We start from the raw sequence: 27,591 nt of genomic DNA, 5'->3' as shown, positions 1-27,591 counted from the left end.
GCATTGCCACTGAATTAAAAATCAGCCCCAGTGCTTCTGCAAAAAGCAGTCACATCCAGGCCTGGAGATAGGAAGTCCAAAGTCTCCTGTATGCCAGTGCCATGAAGTACTAACAGGAACGGCCAAGCGCATCATTTTCTAGTCTGCTTCATACTGTCACAAACTGATAACCAAAAGGAACATTCTTGCTTGATACTTCACAGGAGAAAAATTCTTGTTTTACTGAGCTCAGTTTACAGATAGTTTTGCAAGCACAGGATGTGCCACCAGTAACAGATACAGTGACTGAAATCTTTAACTTGCATTTATTATCAAAGTCATACTGTTTACATCTGTAATGTCAACAAGATGCCACAACTACAAAAAAAGATTGTGCACATTGCAGTTTCAATGCAAAAAACAGTAAAATGGAAATCCATTCGTTAAAAAAGTAATTAAAATTACTCCAGAAAGCAACTGAATCGTTTTAACACCTTTACATCCAGTCAAATTAAAATGGTTAACAAGAAAAATACAAATTCAAAAATCTGGTTTCAGTGTTAAAAAAGCAACTACTTAAGCATTTCTATCAATTCGCACGTCTATCTCCCTCCCACGAAGCTGGATCCCATTCATCATGCGGCAGGCTCTCTCAGCTACTTCTGGGGACTCAAATCTAACCACACCACATCCTTTTGATTTGCCATTCTCCATCTTGATATCAGCATACAGCACGTGACCTTCAAAAGAAAAGAAAGGTTCTTGTTTAATCTAGTACATACCACATAGCTACCAATTCACAGTCCTCTGCTTCAAACCACAGAAAGCACACCTTTGCAAGCTAACATTACTTTGAAACTTAAAGCCATAGGAAGACTCTACCAAGTCAACGTTTTAAAGGAGCGTTCTCAGTTTAAAGTATGTATGAATTCAAACTTGTTCTGTCAACTCTCTTAAGTGTGATGCATCAGAAGTAGATGAATGGAACAAAGCTAATGAGCCCTGCCCCACTTGGAAACATAATCCATATCATAACTGATAAGGCTTGCACTTGGCAAGCAGTGAACATTAGGGAACAAGGTGAGGAGATAGTAGTTATTGCCAAGAAAAATTCCCAGAAGCACAACAGCCTACATCCAGCAATATTCAGCAATCCAACTTTTAGCTACTTGATTTACTTTTCTTTTAATACTACTACTACTACTAATTTCTGAACATCTTTTTAAGGACAGTTTCCCCAAACCAACTATGTTCACTCAAATACAAAACATCTGTGCCAATACTTTTCATTAGTCATCAGCTTTTCTCTGTAGAAACGAACCTCTTAAATTCATCCTGGATTTCCACACCTCCCTCTTTCCATAACCACAGAGAGGCTATAAGCCCAACCCATGAGACAGAGGAGCACAAACTGAGTAGCAAGCTGAGAAAGAGCATGCTGACTCAATTATCACTGACTGGCCAGTGAAAACATCTACTGCTTCTCAACACTGTAGAGCTCTTTTGGGCAAAGCAGGATGGTAAACATCCCCAAAACACCTGTCAACACTGAGATTTAGTACTTCCAGGTCTGAGTGAAATCTCAGTTACAGTACTGGTGTCTGTGAAAGACAAGAAGTTCCTGTCTCACTCAGTTATCAGTAAAGCTTGCCAGTGATATAATAACTTACCACATTCATTAAATTTATCTTTCAGCATTTTCCATGTAAAATCAAAGGGAAGCTGTGGAAAAGAGAAGAATGATTACTGAAGATCTGTTAAGTGACCTGTGAGTATTGCCAAATCTTCAAAAGCTTTCCATCCTGGGACAGCTACACTTCAACATATTTATTTACAGATGCAGAAAAGCTGTTCATCTGTTAAGGAAATATATTCCACTCACAACGGTCTACTTAATTCCACCCTCTGGCAGCATCCAATATTAAATATTCTAACACAAGTCAGAAGAACTCAGATGAGATCAACGCATAGGAAGAAGGCTACTCACATTTCTCACAAATATCTGACAAGCTTTTCTGGCCACCCCAGCTGCAGGTCCTCCAGTTCCTCCAAGGGAGCCTGCAAAATTGCCTGCAAAGTTTCCACGTTCCATTTCCATTGTTCTTTCAAAATTGCTTCCCATTGCAAGTCCCATGCGATCTATGCCTGCTCCCATGCCCTGTCCCATAGCAGGTCCCATTCGTTCCATATTAGTGGCTCCAATGCGCTCCAAGCCCATTCTTTCCATGCTAGCAGCACCCATACGATCTATTCCTATTCTTTCCATAGGAGTGGCACCTATGCGATCCAAGCCAGCTGGCATTCTCTCTATGACCTGACCCATTCCAGTTCCCATTCCAGCAGGGACCATACGCTCCATACCTATACCCATTCTATCCATGCCAGATCCCATACGTTCTACACCTGATCCCATTCTATCCATAGTGGTGCCAACACGATCAATGGCAGCACCCATTCTCTCGATACCAAAGCCTATGCCAGAACCCATTCTTTCTATGCCAGAACCCATTCTCTCAATAGCTGGTCCCATCCTCTCAATGTTAGGAGCAATGTGATCTATGCCCAGCGGGGCCATTCGGTCAATTCCAGAACCGATACGATCCACATTGGAACTCATGCGATCCAAAACAAGACCCATCCTGTCTATTTCTGACCCTACTCTCTCCATCCCATGACCCATCCCAGAAGGTATTCTTTCTATTCCCGAGCCCATACGATCAATGCCAGGTGCCATCCTCTCAATCCCAGGAATGCTGGCATTTCCACCACCTGGAACAAAACACACAAGTTACCAATAGTCATACACAGACTAACAAACCTAATGCACACTAACATTACTCAATTGCTTTCAAGTATCATTAATCAAAACATGACCTCATGATGTGTGTTGCTATAGAATATGTAGTAGTTACTTTGGACAGGAAGAATACTGTCATTGATTATTCAGATTACCATGACAGCAGCACATTTTAGGAGACTGGTAATCCTGTTAGACTATGCACTACAGCTGGGCAGGAGAGAAATTTATCCTTAATGAACACTCTAATTTACACTCACCATGTTCAGTGAAAACCAACATACACAAAAGGAGAAAAGATCAAAGGCATATGCAAACCCATGAGGAAATCAGGTAGCAAAAGTTAGTATTTATATTTAGGTGGGAGCTGTCCTGTACAATACACTGCGGGAATAAAAACCAGCAAACTCCACACAAGAATCACTGCATTATAGCCACAGTACAAAGCTCACTCAGCCTTTTAGCATGGAAAGCATGAAAAGGCTGCCCATGCCATAAAACAGAAGCAAGAACACGGTATCTAGATTTGCTTCATTAAATCCCTTGATGGAGTTGTCCTCACTATGCTACAGATTCAGTAGTAAAGCATTTAGACTCCACACCCTTAAAAAAAGTTCCTGTTGTACAAACCATCTTACCTATTGAGTTTAACACTATAGCAATTTAGAAACAAACCTAAAGCAAATCAACAAAAAAACAAAACCGAAGAACGATTCCTCGAGTCTGATTTGAGGAGAAAAAGCCTTCTTCCAAACATCATTTCTTTTCATTAAATATATCTAACTTCAGCTTCTATATTTTGAGTTTCAGTAGTATCTTAAGAAAAAAATGGGTTTGACTTATGTAACATTTAATACTTATTCAAGAAAGACATATATTTACTGCTGTCACTTCACTGAAATACCTTAATATATTATTTCTTTCAGCTGAAAGACAGTAGCATTCTGCATTTAGGTCACAGTCTCTGAGAAAAGTACTAACCCCAAGCTGTTAGCCAAAGACAGCTCCTGGTTATTCAAATGTTGTCATTCAGTCATTGAGGTTTTGTTTTTTTCAAATCACTTCAACAGAAAGATAATCCTTCTTTACATGAAAGATCTTATTTCATAAACTGTCTATCTGCAACACAGCACTGCATTTCACAGTGTGATTTCTAAAATTTCTGCTAAAGAAACAAAGATTACACCACATTTTTCTTATCTACCAGGTAGGCTGCAGGCTACATTATAAGCTTGGGTCACACACCAGTCAGAACTTTGCCACCACATATGTAAACTTAACACAAAGTCACTTAAGTAGCATCTCAGATGTTCCCTGCTGCATTTGTAATTCCATTACAGAACTCACAGATCACTACTGTTACATGTATCTGTCTGATCAAACATGAAGTATTCGAGCAGCTACTTACAAAATGTCTTTATTTTTTTTATGCAGAGTTCAAGTATTTCCAGTAGAAAGTACATGTACTTAGCTTAGTATACTGACCTATTCCTCTCTCCAAGGTGTCTCCAAAACTACGAGACATCCCCATTTCATTTCTTCCAAATTCTCTCTCAAATCCTCCACCACCCATGGCACGATCCATCTCTGTAAAGATCAAGTTTGATTATGTTCTTCAGGGTACCTGAATAACTCCTGAGAGAACATTTTGAAGCAGGCATAATTTTTAAATGTTTGCCTTGCTGTTAATTTCTACTATGTCCTTCTGATTATTTTGCCTTGTCTTTCCAAAACAAAAACACAACAGACAGAAAAAACATAAATCCATTTAAATGCAGACAAGGCAGATGCTGTGCTCAGGAGAGGTCTTTTTGGTGAATATAGACAGAACACAGTTCATCTTATTCAAGGAAACCTCAGCAAAGCACTTGTTTTTTGTAGTTTAGAGGCAATGAAGGCCTTGCAGATACCACATCACATGTGAACCTTAAGTTTTTCCAAGGAAAGCTGAGAAGAGGAAAATGACAAGTCTGCATTACTACAGTTTTAGAAAACAGGACTTCTGTCAAACCTGGGAGCGTAACAAGTCATAACCAGTGAGTGACAAATAACCCAGTGCCTACCACTCATTCTGCCCATGTTCATTCCAGCTGGAAAGCGACCAATGTTTTCCATGCCACCAAAAGGACCTTCCATTCCTAAAAGAAAGTATTTTCCAGGGATTCCTTAGCAATGCATTTCAATTTAACACTACACCTCATCAAAATAAGCTTTTCACAAATCATTTTCACAGGCATCAAGACAACTCTGTATCACAGATTCACAAAATTGGGTCAAGAATTTGGTCAGATCTTACTTTCTAAGCCAAAGTCAGGCTTAAGAAGTCACATATCCAAACCAACATCATATTTTCTGAGGTTTCAACCCTTCTTCACACACCTACAGTAGTTTTTTTAATACTCAAGAATAAACAAACATTTAAAAATTGGTAACTATTTCATAGAGAACACAAATGCCTGCTAGTCACATGTGGCTAAGTTTACACAGCTTTCAAAAAACCCAAGCTATATTTATTTCAAAAAACACAGCTTACCTCCCATTTTATTCATTCCAAAGCCCATGCCTTCCATTCCCATTCCTCAAAATAAAAGAGAAAGCTTTATATAGCAGATGTAATTCTACAAAGCTTCAGCCATGAGAGTGGCTGTAGAAATAGAGATCATACAGTAATTTCAACTGCAGTTTACACATGATAGCTTTTAATAGATTATAACATTCCTTCTCAACAAATAAAAGCAGTAAGTGGAAGAAACCCATAGGCATTTATAAACTGAAAGCTGAATGTGTGCTACTTTTTAGGTGGCTCTTTAAAACTTTTTTCTGTTTAAACAAACCCTAAACACAAGATTTGCAAGCCCACTAACAAGTATTAAGAGTAACAGATGGTTTTAAAAGTTTAATGTATATTTGCAGTGTCTGCTGCTCATGCTCAAGAGTCAGAAAATGAGAGCTGTGCCTTGACCATGATAAAAAAAATAAAAATGGAGCAATCTGTTAAGTTCAAGTTTCCATTATCAAGCTCAATAAAAATTCATTTGGCTTTAACACTCCTAATACACTTCAACTCTTTTTTGTAGGCAAAACAAAGCTATCTACCCTCTACACAGCTTAAAGCTCTCATGAAACAAAGCATAGGAGTAATCTTCTTACCTCCAGGTCCCATGTTGCCCATTCCCATGCCTTTGTTTAAATGATTTGCATCAATAGGTTGACCTCCAGGTCCTAATCCCATGCCAATACCACCAAGACCATCTGAAGAAAATATTCAGATATCAAAAAAGCCTTGTTTCCATAACTTGACAAAACAGCAAGTTTTATTCTTAAGTAATTTACTTTCATTCTCCAAAAAAATCTTGCTGTGTTCCCACTTTGGGGTACATAGTTAATGCATGAAAGTGTAAATCCAGAGTAGATACGTCTTAAAGCAGACTGAAAATTAACTTCAATTATTCTTTCTCAGGATCCAGTTTTTATCTCACTACTGAGAAAAGTTGTTTTTCTCTTTGACTGGTTTTAAGCTGACTCCTGAAAAATAACTGGCTAGAACACTGCTTATTTTGTGTAACTCCTCAATCTGAGAATAGAGTGGGCAATTTAGTATAAACAACTTCTAACCTTTTCACAGTAATACCTTTGATTAACAAATGTCTTATTTCAGTCTTTGCCAAGGTTCTGCCCTTGCAGGTAAGAATTTAAACAACCACAAGGTTCCACCTATCATTATGACAGCCACCTATACAATTCAGAGCACACAGCCAGCCTCTTCCCTAGAGAAACGAAGAACATAATTTCCAGAAACAATATTTGAATCTTCCTGTACCCAAGTGAATCATGGATTCCCCAGTCCAAAAACAAAATAAAATCATAAAAACCAAACCATCTCATTTTGCTCACAGTTAATCAGGAAGGAAATTTATTTTATTGCATTTGAACCATCTAAAAGCTCAATGGTATTCTTTGCCTATGAGAATACAACTTCCTTGTTTAGATCAACACAATGATCTTAGGAAGCATTGAATTTTGTTGTAAAGCACCAAGAGTTAACAATCTTCCCCCCTCCCATAACTCCTCCCCCTTCAAATTAAAGGCCAAGAAATACATTTCCATAATTACTGGTTCTACTTTATGCAAAGATAATTAAACTAGAAACCAACGACTTTCTCTTGATAAGGTATATTGTTATAGAAAGTCAAGGCAGCATTAAAAAAAGAAAAAAAACATAACCAAAACAACTGTGGATGATACTGCTGCTGAACAAGGCTTTGGCAGATAAGCAGATAACTGAACTAACTAAGGGATGGATTAATGAATACTAGAATTGTACAAGGTAGCAGCACTCAACAGGTTTTGTTTCTAGAACTAAGAAAACTTTATGTGGCTGAATTAACAGAACTACTTTACATTTTAGAGCAGCCAGCCAAACTTTACATTTTTCATGGTATTTAAGCAAATTAAGCTTCAGCTGTAAAATAGTGGGGTTTTTCCTCCCCTCCACACATCATTCTCCCTTTCAAACAAGTCTCCTTCTGTTCAAGATTTTTATTATATTATCACAGAACAGCTGAGGTTGCAAGGGACCTCTGGAGATTATCCATCCCAAAGGCCCTAGATTACCTAGAGCCCACTGTGCTGAACCGCTTTTCATTATCTTAAAGGATGGAGACTCCCAAACCCTCTCAGGGTAACTTGATACATCAGTACTCAGTCACCCTCACAGAACTGTTTCCTTATGTTTAGATGCCTTGTCCAGTCACTGGGCACCACTGAAAAAAGCCTGGCTCTGTCTTTTTTGCAACCTCCCTTTGGGTATTGATAAATTGGTATAATGTTCCACCAAGAAACCTGAAAGCCTGGAAAATTCTCAGGTCCTCAACTCCGCCCTTTAAATTGAAGAAAAAATAGAATAGAATACACCAACACACAAAAGGGTGCACACTTTTCTCTATTAACTGATTATGTTTCCTTGAAACCCTGCTTTTAAGAGGGCTTTTGAATTACAATCGAGAGACTTGGAAACAGAATACTGTTTTTAGGACAAACTTTAAGCTATGAGCTGAAGGAAGTATCCGAAAAGAGACAAGACTGATGAATTATTCTTTACTATTTTCTCCTTTGATACTATTATAGTCATTTGAATTCAAGTTTTTCAGAAGTCTGAATCATTTTACTAGGGCTGGGTTTAAGCAGCTGGGTAGTGGGGGAGGTTACAGTTATCTATTATTTCTATTCTACTTATTAATCTCTTCCTGCCTGCATATCACAGGCTACAGAAGCAGTACTTCTTAAGCGTAAGATTCTAATACCTACAGACTCAATGATAAGTATAACCCAGGAATATACAGGAAATCTCTCTAAATCCAATTTGAAAACATTTTGTTCTCAGGATTAAGTCTCATCTTGCATATGTTTAAGTTGTCGTGAAGCAAATTAAAAAGCGTAACATAACATGTTCAGTCACAGAGGAGAAACTTACGAGGAAGTTGTTGGGGTCGTTCTGGAGGAAAGAAATCTCCTTTGGGAAAGGCTCGTTCATCCTAAAAAATAATTCAATACGTTAAGTTGATATATGACCCTGGCCTGCTTTCTTGCTAGAAGGATTTCCTGTCCCTTTTTTTCCCCACCATCCAATTACAGAAACTTAACCATAAATATAGTAAGAACTGCTTTGACTTTATCTTCTAGAAAAATAATTAGAAATATAACCTTCCACAATACATATTAGGCCAAGTCCTTCCAACAGAATGTGCATTCCTCCCAACACTTTAGCTCATAAGCTACAATTGAGATACAAAGTGCAGGACTACGTTTGTCGTAACATGCTGTTTAGTTATGTCACACCAGTCTGGAAGCCACACATCTCTCAAAAAATAAAAATTAAAAGCACTGTATCAGTTCAAAAAGCAGTAGGAATCTGAACATACTTACCATTTTAACATGCATTGGTCTGTCAAAGAGCAGCTGCCCATTAAACATTGCTTTTGTTTCATTAAGGGTTTATCTTTGAAGCATTAGAACCACAAAGAATCTTAAAACAAAAAACTGAAATGCTACTTGATACAGAATACAAAAGAAACTACAGAAAACCACAAAACTCCACATAGCTTATGTTTATTAAGACTATCAAAAATCCTTTTCTCCTTTCTCCAAAACTAAAAGCCTTCCAAAACTTAATAAGGATGGTATTCAAGAAACATTTAGACACTGTGTTGAGGAACATGGTTTAGTGAAACCAGTTGGTGGTAGGTAGACAGTTGGACTGGATGATCTTGTATGATCTTGTAGGTCCCCTCCAACCTTTGTGATTCTATGATTCTAATGATGTTAAAATGTGAGTTAAGTAGTAATCCTTTGATTAAGAATAAAGTCATTAAGACACCCCTAAACTGTGTTTCAAAACCAGTGTAGGTGTTAAAACACTACAGCAGTAGCTTTAGCTATTCAAAATGGGAGAAAACATGCAGAACTTCCCACGATTTTCTAACCAACAACTGTGCAAGTATCACATGATTTAATCACATTAATATTTTAAGCTTCAGCTTATCGTGACTAGGCTTAACTTCTGAGGTGTACATACAGAAGGGAAATAACACTAGGAAAACAAACATCTTTTTTAGGGAAGAGAAAAATATTTTCCTTCCTTCTACACCACAGCTTTTAAACAGAGAGATCGAGAACACAGCAATATCTGCATTGCATTTCTATTGTGTGTGTGTAGACTACTATGTTATCAAATTACTGCTTGCACAGCAAATGAATATAGATGACAAAGAACAAACCAGGCCAAGCCTTTTATTGCAGATAAACGTTACATTTCTCCTTTACCTCCATTACAGTAATTTAAGACAAACCTTTTCTAAGAAACTGTATTTTAATTGTCGTGGCCTAGAGATAAAATGTCTACTATCAGGGCTAGAAATTCATACATCCACCACTTGTTAACAATTCTGAGAAAGTAAGAATAGTTCTTTCAAGATGTACTTTTTTCTTTTTTTCCAGTTTTCCTTACGTTTTCCACCCACTACAATGGTTCCGCTTACTGCGATAAAAAAAGATTCTTAACTACCATACTATCATTCATATTTTCATCATGATTTCCTTCCTCATAAAAGTTTACAAGGGATGGGCTAGCAAACCTACTTACTATCTACATTAATACTCTTTAAGGATACATATTGCTTGAACAGCCTCTATGGCTTGTTCAAAAGTGACAGTGCCAATTCCACGACTTTTGCCATCTTTATCTTCTAATATGTCTGCTCGAACCACAGCACCAGCCATGCTGAATACTTCTTTCAGTTTCTTCCAACCAACCTTGTAATCCAACTAGAAGACAAGTAATAGTAAAAGTGTGAAAAAGCTTTCCAATAAAACAATACCTTCAGTGTTCCTCACTTTCCTTTCTCAGTATCTGCAATCATGAGAATAAGCAGCATTCAGAGAGATGAGATAAAAAACATAAATAACAGGGTGCCAAAGAATGCCCCAGAACTTCATGCACTGTGCTTGGCTTTGTTGGAAATTACCCGTTATTAAACATCATAATATATAGGAAACAACAACCTTATAACTTTACTTAGGCAAAAATTACCGAATAATCTGGGTTTGAAGGAGACCTTCAGAAGACAAGTGAGCCTCTTAGCTCACTGTTGAAAACAGGACTAACTACTTCAGGTTCTTCAGGGCCATGTCCAGCTCAGCTGTGAACACTATTAAATGCACACAGTTGAAAAATCTCTCTAGATAAGGTCTCCTGTATTTCATCAATTCAAGGTAAAAAACATCCCAGTATAGCCCATCTTCCAACTCACATACCCTAAAAAGAGCTTGGTTCTGTTTTCTCTGTATTCCCTGATCAGAGACCTGGAGACAGCAAGCAATCAGGTATTCCTTTAGCTTTCTTCCTTTAAAGCTGAACAAACCCACATCCTTCAGACTTTCCACGAGTTCACGTTCTCTAGCCTCCATCTAGCTTGATGTCTCTCCACTGCCTCTCCTTCAAATAAGCTGCATTTTCCTCTGCTGTTCGTGGTTAGTTTTAGTATTTGAAAACACTGCATAGTCTAAAGAATCAGGGAAGTACAATGAGGAAAAATGTTTTTACACTACATCCATGACAGCTTTCACAGAGAAGATCACATTTTTTGTTCATACAAAGCAGTGGAAGTATACTCCCCACACAGCAGGTGTTCCATCTGAACTAGTCACAAAACAAGCTGCTGCTCATTTTTTACTGGGACAGAAACTCTACAGCTTTTCCTCTAATGTACTGGATTGAACTCAACTAAGACCCAGGTTTTCTCTTCACAGATCATACAACACTTACATTTGCAACAAAGACAGTGCTTCCGAGTCTCCCTGCCTGTAAAGCATGAATGATCTCATTGGGTATATTGGGATTGTTGAGTATACTAGGTGGGATATTGATCATTCCAGGGCCACCAGGGCCTGGACCAATACCCATTCCACCAGCTGCCATGACCTTTTGCATCGCTCTCCTGGCATGCTCGCCATCAGGATCCTGCAAAACATAGAAACAACGTACTAAGTTTGCCATGATTACAATAAATGTATGGGGATTTAGCAGCATGGCCAAAGAAGTCAAAAGAAGAGAATTTCTTTATCTATCTGATCCCTACAGATCTACAGCCAACCACATTGCTATCTTTTTTTTTATCATCTTATTCTTAAAAACAACAAAAAAAACAGCTTATCAGGCCCCTCCAGGTTAGCAAGTTACTCCTTACTCATGCATTCCCTTCATTCTGAAAGTGTGTATTTATTATTTAATACCCTCAACAAACCTCAGTCATGTTCATTCTGAAGACAAAATGACATTGCAAAGATTTTAGAAGGGAAATGGCTATTAACTTTTGTCATTTTCAAAACATGACAACAGCTCATTAATCTTGCAGTTAAAGTTTACAAGACAAGATACAGCATGTAAAATTTCAAGATAGTTTCAGGCAGCAATTTCCCCTCAACCCTCTAGGGTTCCAAACTGAGGAGTGTATCATCATATTACTGCAAGATCTCACGTTTTAGGATACCCTAGAAAACACGAAGCACGAGATGAAGAATTCTAGCAAGGAAATAAAATTATTGTAACTTCAGACTGAAAGTGAAACTAAATGCCTTCACAGTACATGGTAAACTGATGCTGCTTAAGTTAGAAATGTCACACTGTATTCAGTGAGCAACTGAAAAGAAAAATCAAAATTCAATCCATTAGTTAGAAACAAAGGTGTCAAAATAAAAGTTATTTGAATTAAAAATAATATTCATACGAATTTTAAGAAGAAACAACAACACATTTCTGCAAACAGGAGGAATTGCACCTTTCATGACTAATCCAGCAACACCTACTTTGAGCAGTCATTCACTTGAAGGCTTTCCTGCTTTCCAGCAATGAACCAGCCAACACAGATGAATGTGCTGGGCAGCTGGCAAAACGTATGCTAACATTTGCCTACAAAAAATTAACTCCTTTCACACAGGAAGAATCCTTAACTTAGAGAAGTGTTATTGAACCCCTTGCAACTGGTAGCGTGCTTCTTCACTGATTAGAACTATCTGTTTTGTTCTGTTTGTGCCATTTAAGCAGAAATATTCAAGTACAGCAACCACTTTACAAAGATGCGGTCAAATTACAACCACTCCTTTCCAAGGACTAATACCAACCAGGCAGCGTGATTCTCAGTGCTAAATCAAAGAATCACAGAACTGTAGGGGTTGGACAGGAAAGCCAATCCTACTCATCCTTCTCTCTCTGAGAAGTCAGTGCTTGCTAAGTTTCAGGTAGAACCACTTTCCTAATATTCCATTTCTGCTCTCACTTCCCTGACAGGGTAGCAAGACGTCAACAGCAGATGATGGCTTGCAGCAAGACTCAAACCACTGCTCCTCAGAACGCACAAAACCACATAAAATATGCTAGATCTGAGAAGTGCTGCCACTTGCACACCTCATTCTTTTTCTCAAGTGCTTCCAAGAATACACATTGTTAAGGGTGGACTTTCTGCATACATTTCCCATCTTACACTCATTCAGGTGTTTTTTTCCCCAACCGTTCAGGGGTGGTACAGGCACAGCAGAACATGAAGCCTGCTTAGCCAAAAACAACTTGCTTACCCTACGGCCAAGAGTCACTGTTAACACTGAAGAAGTCTCTCTTGATTTTTGTTTAATTGGACCTTTGATGCAGCTACAGGTTCTAAGCTGCTGGAACAGAAGTTTAAACTTGTCAATAAATAAGGATTAACTCCTGGTACAGTTGAGCGTGTCATAGGGGTTGTCAACAGCAAAGCCACTAGAATGGAAACAAATCTTCAAAGTATATCAGAAACCAGCTTATTTTATGGAATTGTTTGTAGAACACATTTATCATGATGCAGAAATAAATGGAAAGCAGTCAGTCAAGAACAAACAATAGTCATGCAAGTTGCTTTTTCAAATCATACGCAAGTATACCTGCAGTTACAGCTTGCTTTGCCTGAGTTCTGCCTTACTATCAGTAGCAATCAAATCAAGATTAGTCTAAACAATCACATTCAAACTGATGTTCAGCAACACATGCTAGGGGTAAAGAAAATTCAGTATCATTTTAAATTCTATTTCAGGAGTCACACTGTCGATCAAAAATCATTAGCTGCAAATGAGTCAGTCATACTGCTGGACTGAAGAGCACTCCCTCCGCCTTTTTCCACGGTACTGAAAGAACAGATGCGAGTCTTACTTCTTTCACTTTCAACGGTCTTCCACCAAGACTATGCTTGTTCAAAACCTCTGCAGCCTTTTTCATGCTTTCTTCCATCTTGAATTCAACAACACTGCGAAGATACAAGACTTCTAAGAACACTGCTTGTATCTTAAGAGTTTCCTCATTTCTTGCTAAAAATTCATAAGAGAACTTACGCGCATCCCTGATGAAATCATTTCACAGGCGAATAACAAGGAGAGGAGGGAAAAAAAAATAAAGTAAGTAAAAGCACAAAACACAAAGAACATTTTCTAAAAGTCAATTCACATTAGTTAACTAATAAAAAAATGAATGTAACGTTACCCAATAAAACCTTCATTACTTGAATTCCGTAAGATATAACTGCTTACGCACTGAAACGGTTAAACTGTAGTTTCTGAAGTTGTAACAAGCAGAACTAAGTCCATGTTCTCCAAGAAAAATACCACACGCTTCATTTCAACTGTTCTACATCATACAGCAAAATCCTTGCCATATTCTCACCCTAAATCCATATCCTTCAGGACAGTTAAGTGAGCTCCTACTGTTTCTTCCTGCAAGATATTTTCACTGGACTGAAGGACTTAAGTCAATTTCTAAACTTAAATGCATATTGCCTTCATAGGTACTTATGTTTACTCCCACAGGAAGTATATTTTACAGAACCTGCTTCTACACACTGGCCTTACAAATTCAGCAAACCACTACAGTGACGTTTTCCAAAACACAAGTATTACGTTAATATTCCATACCACTATACATACTGCTAGGGTCCATGGGTAATGCAAACAGCCAACACCAACTGAACGCAGTGGAAGACCACCCTAACACTGTTTCCAAGTTCCCATCCCACCACCTCCCCATCCCCAAAGCTTTTAAGCAATCCTGTGCTATAGCCACTAAGCATACACACTCTGCCTCCCTGACTTCCTTTCATTCCACGCCACTATACAATTACATTTGTCATGTAGAAAATCCACAGAAGAAATTCTCACAAACACTTACCCTTGACTTTCCTTCAGCGTCCATTAAGAGCTCCACGTATGTTACCTCACCAACTACAAATCAGATTCCAGACGACACATATACCAAGGGAGAAAAGCCAAGAAAACAATGGGAATTTAGAACAATCAACCGTGTATGGAGCCTCTGCCTTATAAGAAAGCCCAGAAACACTCCATGTTCTCTAAACCACAAAACTGGACAATTACAGGTATGCAGTAAAATCTTAAAGACTTAAACATGTTCTTGTTTTTCCTCCACTTGAAAAGCTGGCTATTTCCACAGTATCTATTTACTCAATCTTTAGTGCTCACTCATGACACTTAAGGCAATCCAAATCCATGAGGAAGTCTGCAAAACAAGTTTCCTTCACACAGCATGCAGCCTCATCTCCACAGTCCAGAATTTGAACCGTTACTCACTTTTCTCAGGAACTTTCTCTGGTAAATATCCAAAAAAGAATCACAATGACCCAATGGACCAAAAGACCACGCATGTCCTACTTCATTTCAGCAATGTAGCCTGTTGTTAAGTCACAGTAAAATTTCAGCCGATATTTTAAGCTCAATATGAAGTATTTAGCTGTCTGCCTTATTTGTCCACAAGACAAAACAGCTTACAGCATGAGTCAGAATGTTCCAGAAAACTGTATCTGCACCATTCCTCACAAGATAAGGATTGCTTTTTTCCTTCTCAGGCTTTTGTTTTGTTTTTTAGCAACCACAGAACTATGCTGTACCTCCAGAATACAACTCCTGCAATGGCTGCTGCCTTTGAATTGACTGGCATACAGAACTATTTCACTCAACTTTTTTTCTTTTTTTAAATACTACTTCTTTCTGGTTTCGCACATTCTACTTTTTAAAGTTAAGATAGGAGGACTCCAAGTTGCATTATCTGAAAGGTAAAAAGAAAACAGTATTCACAACCAGATGTGAATACTGATAGCGTACTTAGCAAGGGAATCTCATGTTCGAGTTTCCTTCTCAGAGAGGGACAGTGCTCAGCACTACATCCCACAGAAGCAGTCTTTCATCAGACACTATTCTGATATACTATGTCTATACTATACTATCATTGAAAGGGACCATTCCACATTTTTTTTCTAGAAGTTGAAAGGAATGCTTGATAAAATTGAATTCTTCTACTTCCAGTTCAAAAATGAATTAATCCATGTCAACATCCCATCCAAAGAACAGTTAGTTTGACATCCATTCATACTTTCCCAAGGTTCAAAGCCTGGTATAGGCTAACAAACCCCTTTAAAAGGGACAGTGCTTACTAATTATCCACAGCTTCATTACTTCAAAAACAGCTCTTGAAATAAATGTAACAAAAACCATCTCCTTCCTGTCATCTGAACAGGATGAGATCACGTCGTGTTCATGGGATTGCTTCCATAGTCAACTGACGGAAGGGACTGCACTAAGTCCTCTTAGCACCATCTTCAGTGGGACATAGGACACACAAACACAGTCCAAATGTTCAGCATTACTAAGACATTCTGAAGCCATTCATTTCAACAGCAGCAGCCAATGGAATTTTTATCTTATCAAGAACGCAATCATGATTCAAGAATTTATGTAGTAAGACAACAAATTCCCACATTACCTACAACAGAAAAGCACTCAACTTCATAGAGCCTAGCGATGACAAGTCACAAGCCTGTGACTCTGTTCTCAATAACACTATGAGCCCCTGGATCAAGGGCTCTGTGAACTGCTCATAAGTTCATAAGGTTGGAAAGGACCTATAAGATCATCTAGTCCAACCATCCTCCTATCACTATCTCTACCCAACTACTAAATTAAGTCCTTTAGCACCTCATCTAAACGCTTCTTGAACAGCGCTAGGGATGGTGCCTCAACCACCTCCCTAGGCAGGCCATTCCAGTGCCTGACCACTCTTTCAGAAAAGAAATGCTTCCTGAGGTCTAATCTAAATCTTCCCTGGCGCAACTTGTGGCCATTCCCTCTCGTCCTGTCATTACTTATCAGGGAGAAGAGGCCTACCCCCTCCTCACCACAACCCCCCTTCAGGAAGTGGTAGAGTGCAATAAGGTCTCCTCTGAGATCCTCTGCTAATCAAAGCCAGCTACAACTCTTAAAATGCACAACAACACTTGCAGGAAGAAGCCTGCCCACACTGAACATAACACACCAAATACAATTTAGCATTCTTTTTACAAAGAATATGACCTCTGGACAACAGGAGGTCCTGAAATCTGCTACAGCAGCAGTTGTGTATCACCTGGAAAACTTGGTCAATTTGCTCAGTACTTCACATTCAAGCCTTTGAGACACCTGTATTAAAACTGAAACATATATCTCAAAGGACTTTTGAATTCTGCTGAATAGCCAAAAACCAAAAACCACAGTGTGGGTGTGGAGAGGGGAAACGACACAGATACTGAGCTGCTACACTATCTGAGAAAATAATTCCAGATTACAGAACCGAGGAAAAAGTTTCTCACACAAGAAACATGTTAACAATTCTTCCAAGACTTATTATTTGAGGCTAACAAAGGAAACCTGTGCTAGGTTACATTTTACTTGTCTTCTTCATAGATTTCAAACCACAGAAACATCAGAACACCAGGCTGTATGGATGACAGCACACAAGGGTAGCCTGCAACTTTGCGAAGGAAATTAAGCCACAGAAAAACAGCAGCAGCAGACAGCCATGTCTGAAACCTCCCGAGGGCAAAGGGAACACAGAAGTTCCTTCTGCTTGTGAGTAATTTGGCTTGTGTGAGGGAAGATATCCTACCTCCACAAGCAAAGAGATCTCATTCAAGCACAAGAGAAGATCACTTACAGTACTTAAAGGGAACCCACAATAAAGATGAGGAGAGGCTTTATCAGGGAGTGTAGGGATAGGACAAGGGGTAACAGCTCTAACCTAAATCTTCCCTCTTCTACTTTAAATGACAAGAAGTATTTACTCAGAGAGTTGTGAGGCACAGGCTGCTCAAAGGAGATGTGCTCCCAGCCCTGGAAGGGCACAAGGCCATTCTGGATGGGGCCCTGGGCAGCCTGACCTGGTGGTAGGTGTCCCATGGCACAAGAGGTTGAAACTAGATGATCTTGAAGGTCCCTTCTAACTCAATCTATTCTATGATTCTACAAATTCCAGATCAGCCTCCAAGGGGAGAGAAAAGTACAGAAAATACTAGCTCAAAGTTAATGCAAGTATGACTGTGGAACATGTTCTGCCCAGTGACATGACAGACTTCCATTTTAAAGCTCTTATCAGAGGAAGTTCAGGAACTCAGCGCTTCCTAGAACAGAAGATTGAAGTAGAAATCAAAACAATAAGTAGACATACTAAAGCAATCTTTAGTCTTACTTATGACCAAGTACTACTTCACACAGACATCATTTTTTTCCTTTGGGGAGAGGATATAAATTTGAGAAGCTTTATCTGCACTGAAAATTTAGACTTTCAAGTAAGTTAGTCTGTCAGCATTCGCACATCCTGCAGAAACTATTCAGGAAGCTCTGATAAGTACATGGCAACTTGAGGCATGGCTTGGACAGACTCCCCTAGACTCACCAGAGGTATCTGAGAAACCAGGACTTCGTCAGCTGTAGACATCAGCTGTAAGGATTATGAAGTGGGGCAATGATTCTCTCTGAAAGGCCCAAAGATGCAAGTCTCAGCAAGTAGAGAAGCACAGAAAATGAGGAAGTGGTAAATGCTTTACGTAACATTAGTTTCTTTGACTTAATAGGTCAAAAGTAAATAATAAATAGCTTCTCAGGACATCACCAAGATTTCTAAGAGTTATTTCTAAGAGTTTCATTATCTCCACAAGTTAAGAACTACAATCAAAGCAAGCGATTCAAATGCAGGAAGGCTGTGCTATCAAAAACCTGCTACCTTTCATATTATACAAATTGCACTTCATTAATTTGCTTCGTTTACAGTTCTTAAAAGCTCATGATTGGCAACTGCTGAAAAGTTTCACAGTGGGAAGAGACAACACTTTATGCATATAGCGTACAAAGCTTTAGATAAAAGGTGAGAAAAATATTTTTCCAAAAGGGAAAAGCAATTTTTTGTACAGGGAAGTGGAAGTCTCACTTTGCATGAGCAGCCTAAGCAGTTTTGGTTCTACCAAAACTTTGGTTTCACCACCTTGAAAAGATGGTTTAAACAATTAAAATAGAGCAATTTGATGGCTGGATCTGATCTTAGGAGATCAATTTTTACAACCTTAATGTGGAAGAAACAGTCAGATCCCACCCTCACATCTCAAAGTGTTGACTGAACTATCTACACTGTAAGCTTTAACCTAATGAAGTTTAAGATATTTGCTCAATTACTGTTAGCACTGGAATGGAACTGAAACCTCCTCCTGTTTTACTGGGAAGCTGATTGTACCACCTCTTGAACAAGGAGGCACACAGCTCAAGAGCATCAAGCACAGTTTCTGTTCTTAGTACAATGGCAGTATTTACATTACATTTAACTACCAAGGCTGAAACACCAACAAAAAAAAAACCAGAATAACATAAGTTTGCACTTCCTAAGCCCTATCATGAGGTACCAGATTCCACTGATAATGGTTTCTCAATACATTTCATTGAAGCACTGCATGCAGAAATCAGGCTTAAACATTAGAGATCAAGCTATGAGTGTTACTTGGTACACAGCTGGATTTAAAAGATCTAAAGTTTACAAATACAACCTACTGACTGCACAAATTAAGTACTGAATGGCAAAAATTATGCCAAAGAAAACAAAGAGAAGTTATAAGATTGCAATCACTGCAGCTCTCAGCTACTAGTTTGTATTTCTAAAAACACTCAGATGTCTTGATGTGAACAGTCTCATATCCATTCAGGTTGGCAAACCTAGCTCTGTGCAGTCACCATGCATGTAACTACATGACTAAGATTTTAGACAGCATTCACATACATCTGAAAAATACCAAGTTTTGAATTGTGAAAGTTCTTCCCAACACTGATGAAAAAATGCACAAAACTACATCTCTACTTGCCTTTTAATAACTTACTGCAGTACATTTTCAGCTTTGATCAGAAAGTGAATTAAGCTGAATCTGCAAATAACTGAAGTACAACAGTATTGGTTGAGCCACGGTTCATTTTTCCTTCATAGCATCTAGTATGATACTGTGTTTTGGCTTTAGGAAAAAAAAATGTTGGTAACACCTTGATGTTTCAGTTGTTGCTGAGGAGCGCCACACAGAGCCAAGGATGTCTCAGCTTCTGGAACTGCCCTCTGAGTGAAGGGACAGAACCAAGACAGCTGTCCTAAACTGGACAAAGGGATCTCTCATACCACATGACAGCATTAAAAAAAAGAAAAAACACTACAAAACAGGAGGATGGCTGGGCAGACAGCAGCTGCTTGGAAACTGGCACTGGTTGGAGGGCAGTGAGAACCATGCTGCTCATCACTTGTACGCACAAGGGCTACTCTGGAAGTAGTCTCTCTTATTTTAGACGTTGGCCCGCAGTGCCAGAGGAAGATGGAGGGTTGGTAGTAGAGGCTGAACCTTCCCACCAACATACCATTACATTTTGCTGCCATGTGACAGATGGCAGCAGAGGGGCAGTCTGACAGGATGGGTCTAACATGGGAGTGCTGATGAAGCAAAGGGGCATCACTGCATTCCTCCATGGAAAACAAATGGCACCCAGTGAAATTTCATTCACACTTGCTGAACATTTATGGAGACCAAACAGTGGATGCAGCACAGAGAGCAGTGCATTTCAGCAGTATTGACAGTGGGTTACCTTCATTAGTGCACATGTGAACAAGCATAGCTTGCAGGTTCTTGTTTATTGACAGTGAAAATGCATAACTAACGGTGACAACTATGCTGAAAACCCCTGCTTTCCAGCTGAAAATTTGCTCTATGAAATAGTGTTTTTATGGTTCTTGTAACTGCTGTAATTTCCAGGGAAATAAATGAGGCATTACTTTCAGAGCAACCTAAGTAATGTAATTAGTATTATCGTAACTATCACCCTTTTTTCCCCACTTCCTTTTTCTTTCTTAGTGAACAGTTTTCTCTCAATCCACAAGTTGTAATCCCCTTGTGGAATGCTGTGGAATAACAGCCTGATTCTCACACAAAACATTTTACTGACATTCATTAAATTCTACTTCCTTGTACACAAAGAAGCATTGAAGTGTTGCTAGCTGCAGTTTGAGATTCAGTTTTAAAAATAAATTGACTAGTGGCTGTAGTTCCTGATGTTGAAAAATGATGGAAACAGTTCAGAAATGAAAGAGGTTGAGAGGACTGCACAAGATCCATTTTTAAGTTAATTGAGATAGGAGAAGAAGCCCTTTTGTGAGAAGATGTTGTTAAGAACTCACAAGCACAGCAACTGAAAGCAAGGGCAGGGAAAAGTCAGATCCTTTTCTCTTTGCCCATCAAAAACTTCAGTCTGAAAGCATGCTGACAATCTGATTCTCTAATTCTCTGGCTCTGAAGCCCATGTAGTCCTCCAGGAAGAGCTGTCTTGAAGCATGAGAACAACAGCTGTTATAATCAAACTGATGAAAATGCTGTATAGTGCCTGGGGTCAACTACAGTAACAAGAGGGCTTCAGCTGTATCTTTAAGAGGCCACAAAGAGCCTAACAAGTACAGGAGATGGAGCAAGAAAGGAGAAGACTGCACATGGCATTTAGTAGTTGCTTTTCTTCATACAGAGTTTAATATATTTTTTTAAAGCATTGTTTTTTTTCTCCTCAAATCTGTTCACACATCTAGATTCAGATATGAAGTGTTAAACATGCCTGCAAGACACTACTCATCTGGCTCTGTAAGTGGTTACAACCAATCTAATACAACTAGTGCCTAGGGTGTCCTGAAGCCTTTAAATGTGATGTGAGCACAGCCTTAACTGCACCTAGTTTGCAGCAGAGCAGAAAACAACTATCATTATAGTTAACATTCCTCCTTGGACTATATGCCATCCTGCTACTCTTGAAAAGGAAAAGGTTTTAAATACAAAATTCCGTACTTCCTAAAGGTATCTATAAACATATCAAATTCAATTTCTTGTAATCATGCAGTACTGCAGAACGTATACCAGCTGTCATGAAGTATTACCATTTAGTTCCCCAGGACAGAGACATTTACTGGGGGACAGATTAAGGCCAGTATTAAGTATCCAATCACATTTACCTTTAGATTCCACTTACATTCTGAAGAACTGCTGCCTCATCCTCCCGAAGCCATCTACCAATTACCAGTTAGCAGTGCCAATTCCACCCATTTCCCGTAACACTGTGTCTGTCAGCCAGTACGAACAAGGGAGTTGCAAACAAGAACGCTCCTTAATTTTGTTAATAATTTTTTAATACTGCATACCCGTAATTGAGTTTCACCAACAAATTCACTGAAATGACTGAACTAAGGCATTACTCTTGAGAGAGAGATCACCTTTAGAAGATTTCAGATGTGCGCATCTGAAAAAACCGCATCATAGAAAAATCAGACCTCCGAAGCTCGTGTCGCCTAACCCATACTTACTGACGCAAAACAGCCGACGGAGGTGAACTCCTCCGCTCGGTCACCTGCTACGCCATCGCTGCTAACAGCTTCAGTCTTCACGACTGCCAAGCGATGCAGCAGTCATGAATCACCTACATTTACCCCTTGTGTACAAATCCATTTCACATGCTCTCAAAGCCTTGAACATTTGGCCTGTAATTCTTACACTCACAAACCAAGAATTCTAACGTTTAGATTTGCCCTCAGCTACATTCCTGGTTCTTGGAACTACTATGCCTTATATCAAGAAGCACCGATTCAGCGAGTTCAAGCACAGCACAAAAGCACCAATTTGGAAGAAGTCAGGAACTAATTAGAGTGAATCACAACTACACAGCAAATCTAAACTGTTATGTTTTAAGAAGCAGTCCCAAAAACCAAGAACAATGCTTCTCAATATTTAGCTTATCAACCCTGCAGACAGAATGAAGAGGTTTCAATGTCCCCCTAGGAGTATCTGCTGGAATGAGCAGCTGAACAGCAAGGCAGGAAACAATCTCACATCGGACTTTTCCATCCACGTGAACTGGAGAGAAACCACAAAACACTTGGAACGGAATTCAACATAGTACTTAAAATTAGACATCTTCACGAACACACACTCCTATTAACCAAGGTATCTTGTGTAGCAAAGTGAAAGCACAGTTTAAAGCAAGGGACCATGCATAATAAGGGCCTAGTAAAGCAGTCTCTTAAGACTGCAGTCTCCATACTTCAGGAAACCACAGGTTGCATCTCAAGTGTCAGCATCTCACATCCTCTAACTATGGCAGTTTGTCAGGGCTTATAGTCCTTAAGTTCATTGCACAGATTCAGCATCTCCATTTTGCCTCCAAAAACAGACATTGGAAAACCCTTTTGGAATTTTTTTTCCCCAATTCTTCAGGCCACAACTCATGAACTCATTAACCATCATTCCTTATCTAGTTCAAACAACAGTGAACATTGATCTCTACTTTGTTAGGATGATACTGTGTATTTCAGAAGTGACCCACAAGAGGAATGGCTGCATCAGTTTCTCCTAGCACAGTTTGAGACATTTTAAATGATGGGGAAGCCAAGTACTTTCTGGCCAATCCACTGCATTTCCAAAGTGACTTCAAAATCTGCAGGCCAGGCACCAACTTGAAGAAATAACACTAAGCGAGCCAAAAATATGCACTTAGGCGTATCACCACCTGAGAGTAATCAAGTCAATTTCTTCATCATCTTGAAGAATTAAGATTCTAAGGCCTGCAAACTAAGAGGGCTCCTATCCACAGGTGTAAGTTAGAGAGAACCAGGGATGGAGAGAAGAACAAACTTGATTTCCAAAGCCCAACCAATGCTGAGGTACATGCCAAGGCATAAACCTGATTTTAATCCTTTGCAGGTCACCCTTAAATACATTTTTACTGGTATCAAATGGCAATGTGGATGTTTCTCTAAGCCCAAATCACTACAAAGTTTGGACACACATGTATAAACACACGCCAGCTCAGTATTATATAACTAGCTTTATTACCAAGAGAAAATAAAATTCTTCAGAAAGTTTTCCTGCATGTCAAGACTAAAACCTGAAAAAAAACTCACTATTTTTTCCCCACCACCGAGACCAATGCTCTTCATAATCTCTGATTAAACACTATTAAAAACATGCCAACATGCCTATAAAAAGAGTTCCCAGTCTGGAAGGCTGCCAGAGAACAACACTGCGCAGCACCAAAAAAAGGCTTCAAGGAGACCTTTTGCAAAACTCACGGTTCCATAAGTCCACCCAGAACTTCAACTGTTAAGTTTACAAAGTTAGCAACAAGTCAGACGACAGACATCACTTGATCAAACTTAGTTCTACTTTACCTTTCTCTTTGACCAGGTCTTTCAGAGACTGCCACTTCACATCAAATGGAATATTTGTAATAAAAGCTCGGTATCTTTTAGCAGGATTAGCATATGGCTCAAAGCGATTTCCTCCTCTTTTGACACTTTTCTCTTTCCTTTTTTCATTCTGACTCGGTCGTTCACCTTCACTGCAAACAATGAAAGATAATCAGACATATTAAGTACACTGACATTCAATCAGTGTTGCACCGCCCCTCAGAATGTAGTCTTTATAAATTCAAAACAAAAATCAAAACTTTCAAGATTTCATCCACTCATGTTACTCACAGCACGGTCCTACGAGCACATACTGGCACTCACAGAAGCAGTGCTACACTCTGTATGCTAACAATGATATCCTAGCAGGAGACAGTTGTGTATCACAACACACTACTCTCTGTCACATTTCTGTGTGCAGCATAACCAAAGCTTATGACTTCAGATGCTGAATCCCTTTAACACAAAGTTCTGCCTGCTTGATGTCCTTGTGATGCTCCAGACCAGATATCCACCCTGTTTTTTCCTTAACCTACCACACTTCAACAACTTTTAGACAAATAACGTGTTGGTGCACCATATTTGTACTTTTGCACTTTAAGAATTTCAGTAAAATGATGCTGTATCTAAGCACTCACATCACCAACACTTTTTACTCTCCACTCCTCAAACAATGTCATTCTTGGGCAATGCAAACTCAAAGCTGCCGTGCCTTTCAACAAACATCTAGAGCAGCCTCCTTTAACTATTTTAGAACAGTAGCTCTAATAAGTGAAAAGTAAACAATGAGAAGTGAAAACTACTTCTCAACCAATCCAGCTGCCATCGGATCTTAACAGGACAGAAGTGCCACTAACTCACAGAACAGTTTGGAAAGAACCTTAGAGACCACCTCATTCTAACCCCCTCCCACTAGATCAGGTTGCCTAGAGCCCCATCCCATCTGGCCCTGAACACCCCCAGGGAGAACAGCATTACTCAAAAAACAGTATTCAGTATTTTGAATGTAAGCATTCAAAAATTTTAAAAAGAAAATGAAATACTTCAGCCTCAGCCTGACATAATTTCTTTAACTGAACCAATTAACTTTCCTGCTCACTTTGTGCTGCTTAGAAGATGCAGAAATACAGCTTTAGAAGGTATCACAGAGAGCCCAACTTTCAGAACACCAACTTATTTGATTAATTTGTGCACAGTGAGCTTTTACTCAAAAACTAAAGAGTCTATAGAATCCAAGTCACGCCAGAAACTAGTGTTTGTGTAAGAAATTGACATCTGATGTGAACAGACTTCAGCACCAATGCTATTCACTCCCTTCAGAGCCATTTCAAATCACTGAGCAGATACAACAGCCTGCAGGGCAAACGATGCAGACAGCATGCAGTGAAAACGAGGGAGCGGTTCTAATATTACAATTTACAGACAACATGTACTCTTCTTGCTGTAAGTATACGTTGAAATCAAACGCACAGAAGTGTTGTACTTAACAGGTGCAGCAATAACTGCAAACAGGATCTGCACTTAAATACAGCCATTGTGTTCCAACTGGACAGCAAAGGAGACACAGGTTCTGTATGGCAAGTAATATGCTGGAAGGCAGATCTACAATGAAGAACTTTCATTAGTTATCTACAGTATTTAATCAAAAACTGAAGTTCTACACTTACACTCTTTGAGCTTTAGAATAGCCCCTTAAATTATTAAATAATGAAAAACCTCAAGAACAGGTCAGGAGAATCCTTTGTACTCCAAAACTTCTGTTTGACTGAAGAAGTAGCAAAAGTTGAGCACATCTGTTAGAAGCTACACACAATGCACAGATGTTCCTCAACCGTGGAACTGTGATACACAGGCAGAACTGCTGTGTAACATGCTCCAAATTCAGAGTGTGATGCAAAGACATTCTGCAGGTTTGCATTTAAAGCTCCCAGATTAGATTATAAACATGTCAAGCTATCATATATCTCTGTAAAGAATTCAGACAAGCAACCCACCTGCCATTAAATACAAACATTAAGCTAGGAATCATTCCTGCTAACATTCAGTGTAACAAAATCCAGCCAGGCCAAAAGAAACTGCTTCAGATACAAGGTTTTTCATTTGCGGGACTTCAGATATACATCAATGAGTACAATGAAATCAATAACAATAAAAGCATGACAACAAGGTACAGGGCCACTGTAAGTGCCAAATATGAACACAACTGATTGCTCAGGATTTCCTGACAGCAGGAAGGAGCAAGTTCTCCACATCGTCTCAAAAATACGTCACGTCTGTGAGTATCATTAAGACAGCTAAGTGAAATGAAATTCCCACAGCAGTTTTGCCATTCCCAATAGGGAACTACTCTGAATAATTGTGATCTGTTTACAAAAATAACATACGGTATAAAGAAAAACAGTCCAAATTTGCCCAGGACAAAGGTAAAAGCCACAGAAAATAATGCATTTCAGCAGCTTTCATAATACGTTTTACTTACTTCCACTTTCCTTGGGTTACAGCAACAAAAGCTTTGGGACTAAGTCTTACCAAAGTGAAACAACTGTAACTGTATCACCCGGAGCTGCAGGCTATGCTACACACAGGCCAGAAATGTAAAACAAATCCAGATATAAACACCCTGCAGGGATCAAATACCCAACGCTTAGGGATAACGAGCTGAAGGTCCTCCAGCAGCCCCAGCTGGCTGTCTCACCATCAGCTGCAGGCTGCTTCGGTCCTAAGATGCCTCTCAGACTTCGGACCCACAGCACAGCGCTCCCAACAGCGCTCAACAGCCGGAGCCGTGAGCGCTGCAAAACGAAGCAGTGCAGGAAAACCATGACACACATCCGACCCCAGATCCGGAAGAACACAACCGCGCTGCTTCTGACCTGTGCAGTATTTAAGGCCCGAGAACAAAACTTAACTGAAGGGAAAAAAAAACAACAAAAAACAAACAAACAAACAAAAAAAGTAAAAACAAACAAACAAACAAAAACAACCTGTAGTTCATATTCCGCAGATTTACCCTTAGAAAAATAAAGCTCTGCCACCTATGAAACTTCCCAACGTTATGTCAGCGCTGAAGGTGATGCGCAGCTCCGGCTTTTTCGGTCTATCAGCACCACGCGTGCGGACCGCTCGCTGTAAGCGCTGCATTTTTACTGTTTTCCCTTTCGGATTTCTCCAACACCTCCCTGACATCAATAACCTCTCCCCGTGCCCGCATCGCTCCGGCAGCGCCAGGCCCGAGGCGCGGGAAGGCCGCGTGGGGTGCGGTGGGCCCAGGCGGGAGCCGTGCCCTAGCAGCACCCGTACCTCTTGGCAGGCGCGTCTCCGGGGCCGCCCGCTCCGTTGGGAGGTGGCGGGGCCGCCGCCGCCGGCGGTTCCTCCATTTTGCCCCCGGCGCTCTCGGAGGCCGCCGCTACCGCCGCCGCTGCCGCCATTTTCCCAATGCTGCGCCTTTGTGTGAGGAGAGCCCGCCCCGCCGCTGGGCGCGAGGCACGACGGGAAAGACGGGGGGAGAGGCGCGCAGGGGGCGCTCTGCGTCTTGCGTCGTCCTCCTGCGCCTGCGCGTTGAGGTGCTCCACTTCTCGCGAGAGGTCCAGCGCCCGGCCCGGAGCTGGGACGGCGCGTTGTAGTGGAGCGCGGCGTAACGCTGCACGGCACGGCATGGCACAGCCTGGCATGGCACGGCGTA

At 39.9% G+C, this 27,591-nt stretch overlaps 2 protein-coding genes across 5 annotated transcripts; both read right to left on the bottom strand.

Moving 5' to 3' along the window:
• Positions 1-286: 286 nt before the first annotated feature.
• Positions 287-13,782, bottom strand: HNRNPM (heterogeneous nuclear ribonucleoprotein M). Of its 4 annotated transcripts, XM_065747301.1 has the most exons (14): positions 13,688-13,782; positions 13,509-13,602; positions 12,905-12,991; positions 11,100-11,294; positions 9,946-10,099; positions 8,702-8,751; positions 8,250-8,310; positions 5,927-6,028; positions 5,310-5,354; positions 4,840-4,914; positions 4,262-4,363; positions 1,967-2,748; positions 1,650-1,701; positions 287-719 (listed from the first exon to the last, which is right to left on the bottom strand). In XM_065747301.1, the coding sequence occupies exons 2-14, from the start codon at positions 13,584-13,586 to the stop codon at positions 556-558; spliced, it is 1,947 nt and encodes a 648-aa protein (XP_065603373.1). In that variant the 5' UTR covers positions 13,587-13,602; positions 13,688-13,782; the 3' UTR covers positions 287-555. The 4 variants fall into 4 exon arrangements, with proteins under 4 accessions (XP_065603373.1, XP_065603375.1, XP_065603374.1 ...); XM_065747303.1 differs by lacking the exon at positions 5,927-6,028; XM_065747302.1 differs by lacking the exon at positions 12,905-12,991 and having other exon boundaries at positions 13,688-13,781.
• A 39-nt stretch (positions 13,783-13,821) lies between these two features.
• Positions 13,822-27,382, bottom strand: LOC136055516 (heterogeneous nuclear ribonucleoprotein M-like). Its single transcript, XM_065747308.1, has 3 exons — positions 27,210-27,382; positions 23,892-24,061; positions 13,822-14,569 (listed from the first exon to the last, which is right to left on the bottom strand). Exons 1-3 carry the CDS (start codon positions 27,335-27,337, stop codon positions 14,475-14,477), a joined length of 393 nt encoding a protein of 130 aa, XP_065603380.1. The 5' UTR covers positions 27,338-27,382; the 3' UTR covers positions 13,822-14,474.
• Between the last annotated feature and the right edge of the window lie 209 nt (positions 27,383-27,591).

The sequence above is a fragment of the Cyrtonyx montezumae genome, unplaced genomic scaffold, assembly GCF_038088225.1.
Source record: "Cyrtonyx montezumae isolate F1298 unplaced genomic scaffold, pur_monq_1.0 scaffold_44, whole genome shotgun sequence".
In the NCBI taxonomy this organism is placed as follows: Eukaryota; Metazoa; Chordata; class Aves; order Galliformes; family Odontophoridae; genus Cyrtonyx; species Cyrtonyx montezumae.
Note: the sequence above shows the minus strand (reverse complement) of the source record. Positions and strands in the feature narration are given on the sequence as shown.

Excerpts from the sequence above, each read along its gene's own strand:
- LOC136055516 (XM_065747308.1), bottom strand. The coding sequence starts at position 27,337 with ATGGCGGCAGCGGCGGCGGTAGCGGCGGCCTCCGAGAGCGCCGGGGGC. Across the intron at positions 24,062-27,209 it reads GGAGACGCGCCTGCCAAGAG|TGAAGGTGAACGACCGAGTC; the intron begins GTACGGGTGCTG and ends CATTGTTTGCAG. Across the intron at positions 14,570-23,891 it reads AGACCTGGTCAAAGAGAAAG|TTGGTGAGGTAACATACGTG; the intron begins GTAAAGTAGAAC and ends TCTGATTTGTAG.
- HNRNPM (XM_065747301.1), bottom strand. The coding sequence starts at position 13,586 with ATGGAAGAAAGCATGAAAAAGGCTGCAGAGGTTTTGAACAAGCATAGT. Across the intron at positions 4,915-5,309 it reads TGGAATGAATAAAATGGGAG|GAATGGAAGGTCCTTTTGGT; the intron begins GTAAGCTGTGTT and ends ACTTTCTTTTAG. Across the intron at positions 720-1,649 it reads AGATAAATTTAATGAATGTG|GTCACGTGCTGTATGCTGAT; the intron begins GTAAGTTATTAT and ends TTTCTTTTGAAG.